The 12033-nt window shown below is 50.6% G+C and overlaps 1 protein-coding gene across 6 annotated transcripts in view; it reads right to left on the bottom strand.

Annotated features, from left to right (window-relative positions):
* The window catches only part of LMF1 (lipase maturation factor 1), a 234178-nt gene that overhangs the window by 132682 nt on the left and 89463 nt on the right, over positions 1-12033 (bottom strand). For all 6 annotated transcript variants that reach the window (XR_010885826.1, XR_010885827.1, XM_067306327.1 and 3 more), the window contains exon 4: positions 10697-10762. Coding sequence is in view for 4 of the 6 variants with exons in the window: in XM_067306327.1 (XP_067162428.1) it covers positions 10697-10762 (66 nt within the window). In the remaining 2 variants the exon portion in view is untranslated. The remainder of the gene's footprint in view (positions 1-10696; positions 10763-12033) is intronic.

The raw sequence follows: 12033 nt of genomic DNA, 5'->3' as shown, positions 1-12033 counted from the left end.
CACCAGCACCGGGAAGGCGGGAGAGGAACGACGCTCCCCGGGCCGCCGCGCGGGAGGCCGGGCGAGACAGGGTCTAACGCCCGAGCAGCCGCGCGAGGCGGCAAATCGTTAGTGGAATTATCGCCGCGGAGACTAGTTCCCGCCGGGATAGGCGCCCCCGGGCGAGGGGACGTCGCGGGGCGGCCGCGCAGCTCCTCGGCTCCCTTTGCCGCCCCTGCCCTCTCCGCGTTGAAACTTGCCATTTTGCTTCTCTTCGCAGATTCCTTCAAACGCACCGTTAACGAGCTCGTAAAACTACAATTTAAATAACCGTCGGCGCGTTCCCTCCGTTATCGGCAATGTTGACGACCCTCCCGGGCCCCGAAGGCCGCGCGAGCGCCGGCAGGTCGTGGGGGGCCGGGACGCGGCCGGGAAGCGGGGTGCGTGGATTAACCCGACGAGCACCGAAAAGGCCCCGAGGCGAGGGCAGGAGGAGAGGAGACGCCGATGCTGCCGGCGAGCGCCGAGGGTCCTGGGTGGTCTGTAAACGAGTTTGAAACAGTGGGAGAGTGTAACGAAGAGATGAAATCCAATCGTTGTACAGGAAGCTTTCACCCGGCTTAAAACAAATCCTTAAGAAAAACAGAAAAGAATCCAGGAAGAGGAATTGTATTACTGCTGAAAACGGTATTGGCATATTACCAATGCATTTACAGCGTGTGACTGACAGCTCTGCTCCCGATCCCGGCGGTGGAGAGGGGATAATGTCTTCCTACGCTTCAAAAGCCTCCAAAGACTCACAACAGAAAGTTCCCTGGGGGCCATTTCCACTAAACTCGTGCTAGTTTCTCCCGTTTTGTGGTAATATCGCTGGAAATCAACCGAAAGCTGGGGCGGCTGGGGGGGGGGGGGTGACCCAAGGGACAGGTGCCGGTAGCTGGTTTGGCTTATACCGATGTGAAAAATCACAGAAGTCACTCACTTTATCTTTGATGGCTTTGCAGCAGGAGCACGCCCAGAAGGCGGCAATTCCTAAACCGAACCAAAAAGATGAGGAAAAACGAGGCAGAGAACCCGCGGGCTTTGCACACCGTGGGAGCTGGAGCCGGCGAGGGATCATTTACTGCCTTCTTACCCCATCCCACAAACTCCTGCCACTGGTTTCCTTTCAAAGCGGGTTCGAAAATTTCTCTCTCAGCACCTGCTTAAGTCCAATTGACTTCAGCGGTGTGTGGTTTCCTGAGCGCGGGCCGGAGATGGGACGCCTGCTTTACGATGCTGATTTGCAGCCCTGCCTTTGGTTTCGATAGCTCACCGACCAGACACTCTTCTCCCCTTCTAAATTTACTGCTGGGATCCTGGTCCCAGCGAGGAGAAAAGCTGAACTGATGCTGACTTTAAGGTGGTTGAGAATCCAGGTATCATTTGCCTTTCATGTACGCTGTTCAGGCTAATACAAGCCAGACCGCTGGACCAACCGTTGGCCGATGGAAAGCCAAGCTGGAAGGCAGCTTCCCCGCCTGCCGTACTCACGCTACACCCATCATGTCCCTGCAGATGGCAGAAATCTGGTTTTGTTCTGATTAAAGTCCAACGTTACTAATTACCTGAGTCCTTCTGGAGCATCGCTTGATTGTGGGAAACCGGTATTCCTTTTTGCGCTTTCAAGAGCAACACGACTGGGCATAAACGTCAGTATTTATCACTGCGGCTTCTAAACTTGTAACTCCGCAAGGAAGGTTACACTTCTGAAAATTTATTACTTTGCAGCTTTGGAGAGCTCAGAGCTCATTTTCAGAAGTGCTGATCATCTGCAGCGGAGCATGCTGCCAGGGCCCAAGCCCTGGAAAATCGGGCCTCTTTCCTAGAAGCGTTCAGCTGAAATTTATAGTCGCTGAATCTCTTATTGTGCTCCAGTAAGCTTCTGCCAGTAAATCAGACCTGTGTAAAGCAAGCAATACTTCACACTCCTGTCTTCCAAAATGCTTCAAAGCTGAGCACAAATTCCACCCTTAAAAGCTTTCTCTCCCTGTCTTTTTAAGCGACCTGTGTATTTACCTATTATTAGAACAATAAAGCCCAGCCCAAAGTTGGGAATAACAAACATTTCCAGCAAAATCCCACTCAAACACATCTTGCGTTCAGTATAGAGCACCTGGGATTCATCTGAAAACCTGTCTTAGATAGAGACCTTCATGCAGCAGCCTGATACAAAATCCAGATACAGTGTAATAAGCTCTTGATGTCGTGTTGACGTTTATCTGCCAATATTATTGCTTCATGCACTTACCTTATGATGGATCTTGTTACTTAATTGATCACAGGCAAGGTCAAGAATTAGCCCTTCTTCCAGCGCTAGCACTGACATCATGCAAATCACCAAAAAACAGAAGAAAGCACCTAATCCTTAGCTTCAAATCCCCACTAAATGGCCCTTCAATATGTGTGAATGGGGACGACTGGTTTTTCACTTATGCCTCGGAAAAGGTCATTTTTCAAAACTTATGACCAACTGAAAAAAACAAAAGCTGAACACAAGCATGCTCTTCCTTTTGGTATCAGTCTTAATTCAAAGAACAGTTGGTTTGTGTTTTTACAACAACAGGTGAAAACAAACTTCATTTATGATCCACCATGAGCAGAATCCAATTTCCTCCGTGTTGCTCCCCTTACAGAAAACGAATCAACAGCAGCCTTAGGCACAGATAGCCCAAAGCGTCTGCAAGGCAAGCTGTCCAGCGAGGATACAGATGAAACAGCTCCCTTCATCCATGATTTCACAGAAACATGTCTTCCAGAGACTGAACTTTTGCTTTGAGGAACAACCGGCTCTGCACCATCCCAGAAACCCCTGGCGCTTCTACCGGATCCCACGGCCGCTTCTCACAACCTTCCCGAAAGCTGAGGGCAGCCCGTCACACGCTGCGCTCCCAACCACAGCAGCGGTGAGCCCACCCCACCGCCGGACACCCCATGCCCAGAGGAAAGTTGAATATTTTTGGAAAAACCTGACCTGTAAAATTCCCTGTGTAGAAAGCATTAGTCAAGGTTGTATCTTGTCCCTCCTCCTCCAAGTCTGAATCAATTCTGTGGCAAGCTTCGTCTGAAAACATATGGTTTATGCAATAAAGTCCATTTTGCATGAAAAAGAAGAAAAAAAGCACTATGAAACCCTAGGGAGAGGTCTTCAGGGCATTGAACAATACCGTACACTGAAGCAGAGCTGACCGGTAATGGTAATTGTGCATTTTAGTGCTTTATTGTCAGTTAAAAGGACTTCATAAGGAAAAATCCTAATTAATTAAAGATGGAGCAAAGATGACTGGCAGGCAGCGTGATCAAACTCAACTTTGGTAACTCTGCTCACAATTACAACCACCGCTCCCTGCGCACGTAATCATGGCTCGTTGTCTGCATTTACCCTAATGTTGAATTAGCACGAGGAGAGCTTGTATTTAAACTTAACCTGAAATCTCCTTCTAGGTTAAAGTTTAGATTTATAGACAAATCTTACATGTAGAATGGTCCTTCCCACGCCACGCTGCTCCTCTACAACCCCATTTGTGGGAGCAGCGCTAGTACTTACTCAAAACGCCCCTTGCCAATACAAAAACATATGTGCTCCCTGCTTCAAAGATCACCTTAAATTATTCTGACTTTTAGTCTAATATCCTCTCCTTGGGAAAACTGCAAAATTTCTGTCCGACAAGTTGAAAACGGTGATGACGACTTCAAAGTCTTTCAGAGACCTCTGGGTTGGCATCCCAGCAGCTAGAGAGCAATAATTCGAGACCAAAAAGCCGCATGTCAATAGCCTTGGCTCGGAGCTGAATCGTGTGTTATCATCGGACCATCACGTCTGTCTTGCTTCCCAATTTTATTGTTCACTAGGAAACCCCGCACGGGGATTCGGAAGCAGCCCTAACCTCGGTAACTCCCAACGACCGCGACTAGGCTCCAGGGGCTGCAAGCGGGGTCGAAGCTAGAAGCATCTCTTGATCTGCTCTGCTTCACCCGACACTGGATTTTCAACACCTTTTCTCTGATGAAGCTGCTTGAACAGCCGTACGTCTCGGCACCTAGCAAGAAAGAGCCTCTTTTCTTACTTTCTATAGCTTCAACTGAACATGAAGCTCATTCGCCATCTCTCCTTTTTCCCCTAGCAGTTGCTAAAAATTCCCTCTCCCCTCCGGAAACAGATTTCCATCTCATTTTAGCGTCGCCATTCACTGATGCCAGTGCTGGCACACAAAGGCCTGAATGGACCAGCAATGCTTTAACAAGAGGCTCTACGGAAGGAAGTTGTTCTCCTATTGCTGATAACCAACCTCCCCATCAGCAAAACCGGGCAGGTTCAGGCACTGAGCGAGGGGAGGAGGACACCCGCATCATTCCGGGTCCAGCAAAACCACCCCACTGCTCTCCCTAGCGGGTGCCAGCCCACAGGGGCAGCTGCGCCTGGCTGGAAATGCCCACCGGCGGGTGTTCGTCTTCCGTTTGGTGCTCCTTACAAGGGCAAGATTTATGCCGTCCCTAGAATACATCGTTTCTGGAAAGCTTGTCCATCATACCTATATCCAGGCCAAGACAGGACTTTCAAAGTGAAGCAAGAGCTTGCGACTGTTTATTGGCTTTAATAATTTATTACTGTGACTATCAGTTCTGCTAGGATTCACCTTTCTTCTCTTCAGAATGGAGGAAATTTTGTAAAGTGCCAATGATTGTAAATTTATGATGCTACATAAATATTTCATAACACATTATTAAAAAGCAGATCTCCAAAATGCTTCTCATGGCACTCTCAAACATGTTTTAAATAATCTTATTTCCTGCCTAATTCAGCACCTTTTGTTTCACCCTCATTTGCAACTTTAAAAAAGGTACTTTGAGCAAGAGCTCCAACCTCCTGCTTCTAAGCATTCGGAGCATTTTTGCTCCCAGCAATACAAACCTTGTTGGGATATAGCCTATCCTGAGACACCAGGGATGAGACAAGCAGATCATTTTCTTATGTTTCTAAATTAATTGCTAGATAATGAGTATTTAATTACTTTTTGTGTCCTAATAGGTTGGACAAAGGTAGATGAAAAGTCTAACAGGTTCTAATAGGGAGAAGAGAAGGGAGAAAAGAAGACAAGAGGCATTTAAAGAGCTGCTAAAGCTTCCTCCTCCTCCGTATCGGCACAGCTCTCCGTCAGCAAGCACATCATTAGGCACAAAAGACACCACCGTGCTTCGGGGAGCTGCTCAGCGCAGGGAGACCTGCTGCATGCTCAGAGCTGCAGCACCGGCTGACAGCAACTATTGAGGAGAAACAAGTTATAGAATAATTAGCAGCAATTTGTAGGAATTAGAAGTAGTGACCTTTGCGGCTGTGCAGTGTCGCACGGAAAGAAGGGAGCTTTTTGCCTGTGGCGCTCTCAAATTCAGAAGACCTAAAATGCGACTCAGTCATTAACTGGCGTCTGGTTCAGTCCTTCAGTCTGTCCTGCCCATCCTGAGCATCTTCGGGTAACTCCACAGTGGGGAAACAAATCCCGGATCCCACTTCCAACACTGCCAAAGACCTTTTGCTTCTGCTTTTTTTTTTGTTGTTTTTTTTTTAACCCCTTTGCCTCATTTTTGCATCAGCAGTAAGTTTGCCTTCCTTAGCAGGTTGCAAGGCTGACTGCAGGAATGGATGCACAGCACTGAGAGATTTTTCGCTAAAAGGCATCGCTGTCAAAACGTCACTTGAAAAATAAAGAAAATTCAAAATTCAAAAAACAAAACGCAGCTCCCTTCCATTCAGTGCACATTAGCCGCAGATTCGTTGCCTGGCGGACGCTGCTGCTGCCCCTGCGGGCTGGCACCTCCCGCGCTTCCGCCGGTGCTTTCCCCCCGGCGCTGCACGGCCCGGCCGGGCAGAGGGCACCGGCGGGACGCGGGCGACCCCGGGGACGGCCAGCCGCTGCCGCGCCGTGTCCAGCGCGAGGCATGCCGAGCAGGAAGGCGCCCAGCGGGGATCTGTTTTACGCGCTGGGCTGCCTGGGCAGCTGCTCCGGCAGCTGCTCCTACCAGTTGGTGGCTGAATTTTACAAGATATTTGTCTGTGTGGCTGCAATTAAAAAGCAGCAAAACTCTGGCAGCCACGGCGAGACGCATCGCTGGCTCACAGCCCCCGGAAGAGTCCTGCGCCGGGTACGAGGGGACGGACTAGATGCGACCACGTAGGACTTTCCCTTTTCCAAACCCCTCAGCTTAACTATTGTGCCAAGACCACCACCGGCATCCAAAAACACAGGCCCCGTTTGGACCGGCTGCGGGTCAGAAAGGCGCATCTCCTGCCCGTGCCACTCGACCCTGGCGGTGCCAAGACATCTGCTCGCAAGGTGCTCCGCGGTCCGAGAGCGAGGTTCGGAGAGCCGCGGGCCTGCCGGGGAGATCTTAAACACGGGTCTCGCACAGAGGCTTTTCTCCATTTGGAGCACGTTAAGACGTCGTGCCTACGCCAGCGAAGCAGCACACCCCGAATCAGCAAACCGCGGCCAGATACAGCTTGGCAGAGGAGCGAGCGGTAAGAGGCCCCCGGGGAGCAGCTAGTGCTCCCTGCTCCCTCGCCTGGCCCTCGGTGCCGGCACCTCCTGGAGCAGGTCAGATGGTTGCTCCAGCCTAGACCCTGGCAATGTCCCACGAGCTGTGCACGCTCCAGAAACGGCCCCACGCGGCACAAAACCTTCCGCAACAGCCTCTCGCTACGCTTCCTCCCCAGGGCGGCCAGCGCGATCGCGCTCCGCGGCGGGTGGGAACGCCACCGCAGGGACGCGCTCAGCAGGCAGCGGAGGCCACCTCTCTCCTGCCCAACAGGCAGGGCTGCACCGAAGGCGGCGGGATCCCTGCCCTGGGCTCCAGGGGAAGCAGAAATCGAGCTCTCGTTTGCAAACCGCTGCATACATATTTGTAAACCATTGTGTACACAGTAGATAAATGCTTAATAATAATGATGACAAACAGACCTAAAACACAGAAGCGGCTTCCCTCTGCATTAACTGCGTCATAAACAGGTTCCACTGCGCACGGCCTAAAAGCCTCCGATTTAACTGGGATTTCTTATAGATAGGAAAAAAGCCATCCAACCACAGCCAGTAGCGAAACACCTGCGATGCCCATGAACGGTAACTAAAGCTCATTGCATGTCAGAGCCCAGGACTTCACCTGCCAATTACCAACAGCGCGGGGCCATTTTCACGTGCCAAACCTGGCCGCTGGCACACACCGGGCATCAGGATACCCGACCTGCGTCACCCCAGGGTGCAATCGCACGCACCCAGCTTGGATCCTCTGGCCCCTTTTAACAAGGGCACTAATGCAGAAAGAGGTCGAATCCCCTGCTTGTGGTAACTCTCCAGCATGGGAGCAGAGTTTGGGATTCCTGGCATTTAGACCCAGGATTAGTCTGTTGAGTGTTTCTACCCTCACCCTCAATCTCCTGCTCCTGATCGTTTCCATGCGCCAGGCTGCGCATGCAGCAAGGATCGAACTTCTCATCTCTGGTAGGGTCTTTCTGCTTTCTCTTCCACACTTACTGGAGTCCATCTACTCCTCAGGGATCAGAGGAGTGGTAGGCTGGTAGGAAAATACCTTTCCTATGTAAACCATGCATTCTGCCATTTCCCTCTCCAAATTACATAATGTTACAGATCGTAAGTCCTCTAAACAGAGGGTCTTCAGTTGAAGAACAGATCTCCATAAAGGTTGGGATTAAGGCCCTATACATAAGAGAGGAAAAAGGGAGGAAAAATATGCTCCGTTTAATTACCCAAGCCATAACAACATTTTACTATTTTATACAATATTCCTGACAAAAGCGGAAATGTTATTTTCCACAAGCATAGCTGCTGGTTCTACTACAAATAAATAGTCCAGGGTGCGCTCAACATGCAAGAGATGGAGGCCATGTGTTTTCATTAATTCTCTTGGCAAAGGAGCACATGTAGATCTTGGACCGCAGTGCAGGACTGGAATACGAGAGCTGGGGTGGCCAACACACATCACAGCAGACTCCATTTGGCCCAGGTCCATGTACGAGCTGGTCCAATACCCAGGTCTATCCTTCTAATTACGAGCAGATTCCTAGCTCCTTTCCTCCCTTGCAGAGGTATCTTCAGCTTCACCCATTTCTTCCTCCCACTGGGTAGTTTGATTTGGACGGGCTTGTTCCGCGCTGCATTTCTGCGAGTGGCTTCCTCGCCGTCACATGCTTCCCCTGCCGAGTGAGCGCGAGTAAAGCCCAAAAGGGAGGAATTAAGGCCGTTTTTATAATGGTCCCGTACCAAGAGAGGTATCAGAGAAGACGCCAGGTAGAGACAGCCATGCAAAGAGCTGACCACGGCATGACGAAGGCACAGGTAGAGCCCAGAGCTCTGTGCTGATTTTTTCCCCCCCTCCCCTCTACCGGCCTCATGCGATCATATCTGTGGAAGTCGGTGACGGTCAGTCTATGGCTACAGCTCCCCTGGAAAGCTGCCTGCAAGCGCTAACTAAACAGAAACTTCACCGGGGCTGGAGCCGGATTCTCTGCGCTTGAGAACTTTAACAGCTCCCGACGTGCCTGGGCTTCCCTTCCCGGCCCCGATCGCCGGCAGCGGCGGCAAGGGCTGTGCTCCCCCGCAGCGAGCCCTGGCTACGGGCTGAACCGTTACCGAAAGCCCACCCGTCCCGCGGCTCGCGGGAACGGGGCACGCAGAAAACTCGGATCAACAGGTGAATTGCAGCCCTTTGTCTGCTGCCGCTAGCAGCCGAAGTTCGGCCTCTTTCATTTTCCTTTTATTGCAGCTTCTTTTGTGCGGATTAAAATAATTGATATTGATAATGTGATCTGCCCCGTGCCCCTGTTCCCAATTACTTTCGCAGGCCGGGAATCCTGCGTTATGGATATGACAGGAATGGTCTTAATTAGCCTTCTGGGCTACAGAACTGATTCTGGTTTTGATTTGAAATATTTGGGATTACGCAGGCTGACTGTTGTGGGCTGGGGTCACCAGCGGAGCCGGCCGGGGAATTCGGGGGAGCTCAGCTTGAGCCGGCTTTTCTTTGACTACTGCCAGGTGCCTCGCAGCATGCGGAGCAGAGGGGCACGCTCGCTGCTAGGCAAAGACGGAGCCGGGACGATCCGCCGTGGCCGCCTTTGTGCTCGGGATTAACGGCAGCAGCATTCAAGGGTCTTTGCATCTGAAGCTGGACTCGGAAAGCAGCAGGACCCCCAGAGTCCGCTGGGAGCTCAGCGAGCAGTGCTGTTCATAGGCCTTCCCTGCAGTCAGGGGGCAAAAAATAGCAAAAGTAAATAATAACAAAAAAGTAGCATTAAAATCGGAATGGGAGACACTGCTTTCCAGACCTGCAAAATTCCGTTTCAAAAAGTGGAACCGCTTAACTAGGTCATAGGAGTGAAAGATAAAGGCTCCAGTGCCTGGGAAACTGATACAATTTTTCCTATTTTGGAAAGAGAAATCCTAATCCTATAACAGGATTGGTAACGCGGTCCCTGGCATTCGCGTGGATTTCTCTTTATGCCATGGTGGAAAGAAAGAGATGCTGCAACAACTTCCCCGTTCTCCCCGTTAAGCGTCCCTACCCCCAGCAAAAAGCAATTCATAGGCAACACCTTGGAACACGTTCTGAAGGTCAGGGAAGTCAGGCGCTGTCAGATTTAATTGGAAGGGGGAAATGGTTTCCAGACACGATGAAGGTCCGCTGAGAACGTCACCCCAAATGTACACGTCCAGGGATCGACAGCTCAGGCTCCCCATCCGAACATGACTGGTTGGTTCAAGCACAAACACGTACGCAGCTCTCAGCAACACTGGACCCACACGACACCAGCCACCGCGCCAGCAAAGCACGACGAAGACTCTGCAGCCTTGCGCAAGCCGATGCCGAACGCTCCCCAGCTCATCAGATGGAAATGCATTAGAGATCAGAGGCATTACAATTTAGTGTGCCATTTTCAGCAGCTCTGATGTTAATCTGCAGAAAGGAATATTGCTCGCAGTTTTGTTTACTTCGTTATGGAGCCAGAGCTACTTGCTCAGCTGAGTGCCACTGTACATAGTGTCTCTCTCTTTTTTTTTTAAACACTGCTCATATCAAATTCAAATGCCAAAATATAGGTAAAAGAACACAGAAGGGAGGCCGAGCTCCCTCTCTCCGTAATCCAAGAAGAGACGATACTCAGAGCCAGCACACAAACCACAGTTTATAATCAGAATGTAACGTAATCACTGAAACAGATGTCAAGAAGAGAAAACCGTATAATTCTGAACTGCCAACGATTAGTGCGCAGCATCTTGAACAGCACCGAGATGCTCTCTTTCTGCCCACGTGCCTGCGTTTTGGAAGAGTAAGCAGAAAGCACTCAGCACGCTGCTATGGACCAGGCCTCTCTGGTCCCTCCTCGCACCATTTGGACAACGGGAGCTCTTGGTGGAGCTCGCGTTTGTTCCTGATTCAATCCATCATCAAGGGAGGAAAAGCAGAAAAATTGGTCTCAAAAGACTAAGGCTGGGAAAAACAGCATCACTGAATTGGCACATGGACGTTGATGGAGTTGCCAGAGACAGAAGGCAACAATAAAGAACAACATGGAGAACTGGCAGGTAGAGGAGAAAAGTTTAGAGCAAATTTTTCTAGCAGAGTGAAGCAGTTGAGAGAAACTGGTGTTGATGTGTGGATCGCCTACCTCGTAGTGATAATCCATGCAAGTTAGCTCTCTCCAGCAGCGATCTCCTCGAATTTTAATCAACCCCTGAAAAATAAAAAAAATAGTCACAAATGTTTCATTTCCTTTACCTTAAACATCAAGGTACATCTCAAGATGTCAGTTATGCTGGTTAAACTCCAGGGACTTATCCAGTAACAGCAGGGAACCACAGAGGTTGGAACAAGCACCACCTTTGAATCCCTTGCACATCTGCACCCGAGGTCTGTCCACCATCCTTTGGAGACCATAACAAACCAGAGCGCTCCGACAGGGCCCTGAGCAACACGCTCCTTCCGCAGCTTGTTTATTGACAGTAATTTGACATCCATTCCTGGTGGAACATGACATGTTGTTTAAAGGGTGGCGGAAGACACTGAGATGATGGATGTCTGCACAGCAAGAGGGAAGGGGTGCAGCTTGTCAGGGAAACGGATGTCTTCATTATCTGAACCCAACCTGAGGAACTAATCCTGCGTTTACAGAGCAGAAAGAGCTCAGGACCTGATGAGTCCACAAAAGGGCCTGAGCTGAAGGCGGCATCTGCAGTTTCGGCACCCGTTCTGTGAAAGATGCTGCTATGGGTGTGAGATGCCCAACGAGCTGACTCAGCACCTTTCACGTGAATCGTGTGAACCAACCTCCAGCCCCAACTTTAGGAAAATGCAGGAGAGCGAGGACCAGCTTGCAAGGTTTATTAGCCTAATGCCCGGTGCCTAATGCAGACCGCAGGTCTCCAAGGGCTTCAAACCGCTGCCCGCATGGGGCCACAGCGTCGCTGCAGCGAGGCTACCGACAGCCCCGGGCTCCCAGCGCCTGCCTCCCGCGGCACCGGCAAGACGGAGGGAGGAGCAGAGCACCACAACCACGGCAAGGGTCTGAAACCAGGCTCTGCAACTGAGGCGGTTTTCTATGTGAAAAGTTCCCTCCGAACCTAAACGCAGCTGCACGAGGAATTTCAAAACCCAGACCCAAATCTCCCCCTCTGGCAGAGCCGCCTCTGTCCCTCAGAGAAAGGTTAACGCTCTGCAGCCGAGGAGGACAAACCACGCGGCCTTCCCAGCTCAGCCCAAGCCCTGAGCTGGATACAGAGATGCAATCAAAGTAATTAGAGAAACAAAAGAGGAGAAGGGGAAGGAAGCTGACAGATTTAAACACAGATGAATACACTAATGACAGGTCTGCTCTACCTTAGGTTAGAGGTTGGCAACGAAATAAGCAGGTATCGGAGGTTGCTCTGCATTGATATTTCAGGGCAACAAGAGGGTGAAATTTCCAAACCAGTGGGTCCATTCCAGGGCTGGCAGTAATATTGGGAT

Source organism: Apteryx mantelli, chromosome 16 (assembly GCF_036417845.1).
Source record: "Apteryx mantelli isolate bAptMan1 chromosome 16, bAptMan1.hap1, whole genome shotgun sequence".
Taxonomy (NCBI): domain Eukaryota; kingdom Metazoa; phylum Chordata; class Aves; order Apterygiformes; family Apterygidae; genus Apteryx; species Apteryx mantelli.
Note: the sequence above shows the minus strand (reverse complement) of the source record. Positions and strands in the feature narration are given on the sequence as shown.